Genomic DNA, 2,527 nt, shown 5'->3' with positions numbered 1-2,527 from the left:
TATTGATTTTGTATCCTGCAACTTTACTGAAATTGTTTATCAACTCTAAGAGTTTTTTTTAATAGAGTCTTTAGGTGTCTCTCATTTCTGAACCTCTACTCTACCCCAAACTTACACTAATTTACCTGGTCCTGGTCCAACAGCCTTGTATTATACACCTTCATCCTGAGCACATAGAAAACACCTAACACATACTTGATTCAGTGGCCCTAACAAATGGGACTGGACTTCCTTCTAAGTTGAGTATACAATCTGACTTTAAATGTTTGTTTACTTCTTAAAATGGAAATTATTAGAAAAGGTAGTGAGACTGCAAAAATATTTCTATGAGTACCAAATCCTCTCCTATTACTAAACATCAAGTTGCTACCTTGGCAGTAGTTCAGACTTACTTCCTATAGTCAACTGTGATGCCCTTCTCAAGCCACAAGTCTTTGGTGTCATCAACTGCACTAAGCTATACTAACCTTTTCTAAAGTTACTATAAGCATAACAAATGGGGTCACAGATTAATGTTCTCCAAGTTGGCATTTATGTATGTATATTTGTCTTGAAAGGCCTTTTCTCTTTTAGTGAGTTTGTTTGTGGGGGGAGGGCTAAGGAAAGGATTTAAATTACAAACATTTGCCTGAAAATAAAGTATAATTTCTTTCACAAATAGAAATCAATGTTTATTTCTGAGTAGTTGTGAGTGGAGAGATAATTAGCTTATTATTATTCAGTAAATCTATTTCAATCTAAATTTTGCATTTAGAATTCTAGGACTCTTCATCCGAGGCATTGAAGAAAACAGCAGGTCCAAACGGGAAGGACTATTTCATGAAAATGAATGTATTGTAAAAATCAACAATGTGGATCTTGTAGACAAAACCTTTGCTCAGTAAGCATTTTTTCATTGTTTTATTTATTTTATTGATCCCTAGAATGATTATAGTCATTACTGAACTCATAATGATCAAAATTGTAGTAGAAGTTCTGGTCGGTTCCCTTTGAATGACCCCAGGACTTCCATTTTCAACCCCTTTTATGCTTTAGCATACTCAGAGGTGGCTCACACATGTCCCTGACAGCTCCAAGAATGTGAAACCACAGAATATAGCAAGCCTTCCTGCCTGGTTGTCTTGCTGCGGCATCAGCAGATGGGTTTGTTTTTCTTGGGCTATGGGTCAGTTACACTGGTATTTAATGGCTCTTTTCACAGGCTGTTAGTTCAGCTTATTAATTAACTTACTTGATGTCAGCAGTCTTCCGCAAACTAAAAAAATCTGTGAGAGATGTCTAGGAGGACTCAATGAATAATAGAAACAAATAGAAAAAAAATTTTAGAATATTCTCCCTTAAGAAATCATATCTCTGAATGTGAAAATGTTACGGGAATAGCTTTCTGTACCTGAGAATTAGAGTATGTAGCAGCCTGTACATTTTTTTAATGTATGTTGTCATCGCAGAGGGATTCTGGAACAAAGGAACAGGTACTATTACTCCTTAGTAATCTCACCAGCCTCTGTTTCTGACCAAAACAATTCATAATACACCTTTTCTCCGGGCATTAGTTGTCAATATTGTGTATGTGGGTGTGAAAGGGGGTGAGTGGTTGTGGATGGAGAAGCAGGTACTGGCTGCTTAAGTGTGGGAAGAAATGAAATCTTAAAATAACCTGTGTGCTAAAATAATGAATGATGCACAAAACTATAATTATTATTAATATTATTTTTATATACTTGTGTCTTTTTTATCAGGACTTGATAGATGTGCAAGGCAGACATTATCATCCCTATTTTATAGATGTTGAAACTCAGGCTCATGAAAATTTAGCATGGAGTTAGTATGGAATAGAAACTGACTCCTAGTCTAGCAAAAATAACATAGAGGAACTACCCAGAGGAGTTGGGCAGCCTATGTGAAATCTCTCCTCCCCAAACAATGTGAGGAATTAAGCACTTTTCAGTAGGAGGAGTCGGGATGGGGGTTCAGATAGCAGTTGAGATTATGATTAGTTATTATTTGGTGTGGCTGCTAGTTACAGACCTGAAATAAAGGTAGCTTAAGTGAGATTAAAGTTTATTTTTTCTAAAGACAAATAAGTGTGGAGGTGGGCAGTCCACAGTTAGTGTAGCAACTTCACATAATCAGGAAGTCAGGTGTCTTCTGTCTTTCTGCTTTGCCTTCCTTACCATGTGGCTACTTTCTTTAAGTTGTATCATGGCCACATGGTGGCTTCTGCAGTTCTCTCCATTACTTCTGAGTTTCAAGAAATAGAAAGAGAAAGAGGAGGCCAAAAAAAGTGTCTGTCTCCCAGTTTAGAAACTTTTAAAGAGCTCTCCTTTAACCCCTTCACCACTTCTGAGTTTCAAGAAATAGAAAGAGAAAGAGGAGGACAAAAAAAGTGTCTGTCTCCCAGTTTAGAAACTTTTAAAGAGCTCTCCTTTAACCCCTTCACTTACATCTCTTTGGCAAGAAAGGCTGGGAAAGGTAGCTGTTTTACCTGGTGGCAGGGCATGTGGAGGCATAAGGGAGAAGGGGAGAA

General features: G+C 37.3%; 1 protein-coding gene across 1 annotated transcript in view; it reads left to right on the top strand.

The window, feature by feature from the left end:
• PARD3B (par-3 family cell polarity regulator beta) overlaps positions 1-2,527 on the top strand; it is a 201,918-nt gene that overhangs the window by 19,847 nt on the left and 179,544 nt on the right. The window contains exon 3 of the mRNA XM_008585465.1: positions 755-880. Within this exon, the coding sequence (XP_008583687.1) occupies positions 755-880 (126 nt within the window). The remainder of the gene's footprint in view (positions 1-754; positions 881-2,527) is intronic.

This window comes from Galeopterus variegatus, unplaced genomic scaffold (assembly GCF_000696425.1).
Source record: "Galeopterus variegatus unplaced genomic scaffold, G_variegatus-3.0.2 Scaffold3583, whole genome shotgun sequence".
Classification (NCBI taxonomy): domain Eukaryota; kingdom Metazoa; phylum Chordata; class Mammalia; order Dermoptera; family Cynocephalidae; genus Galeopterus; species Galeopterus variegatus.
The sequence above is the reverse complement of the archived record's forward strand: the minus strand, read 5'-3'. Positions and strand labels throughout refer to the sequence as shown.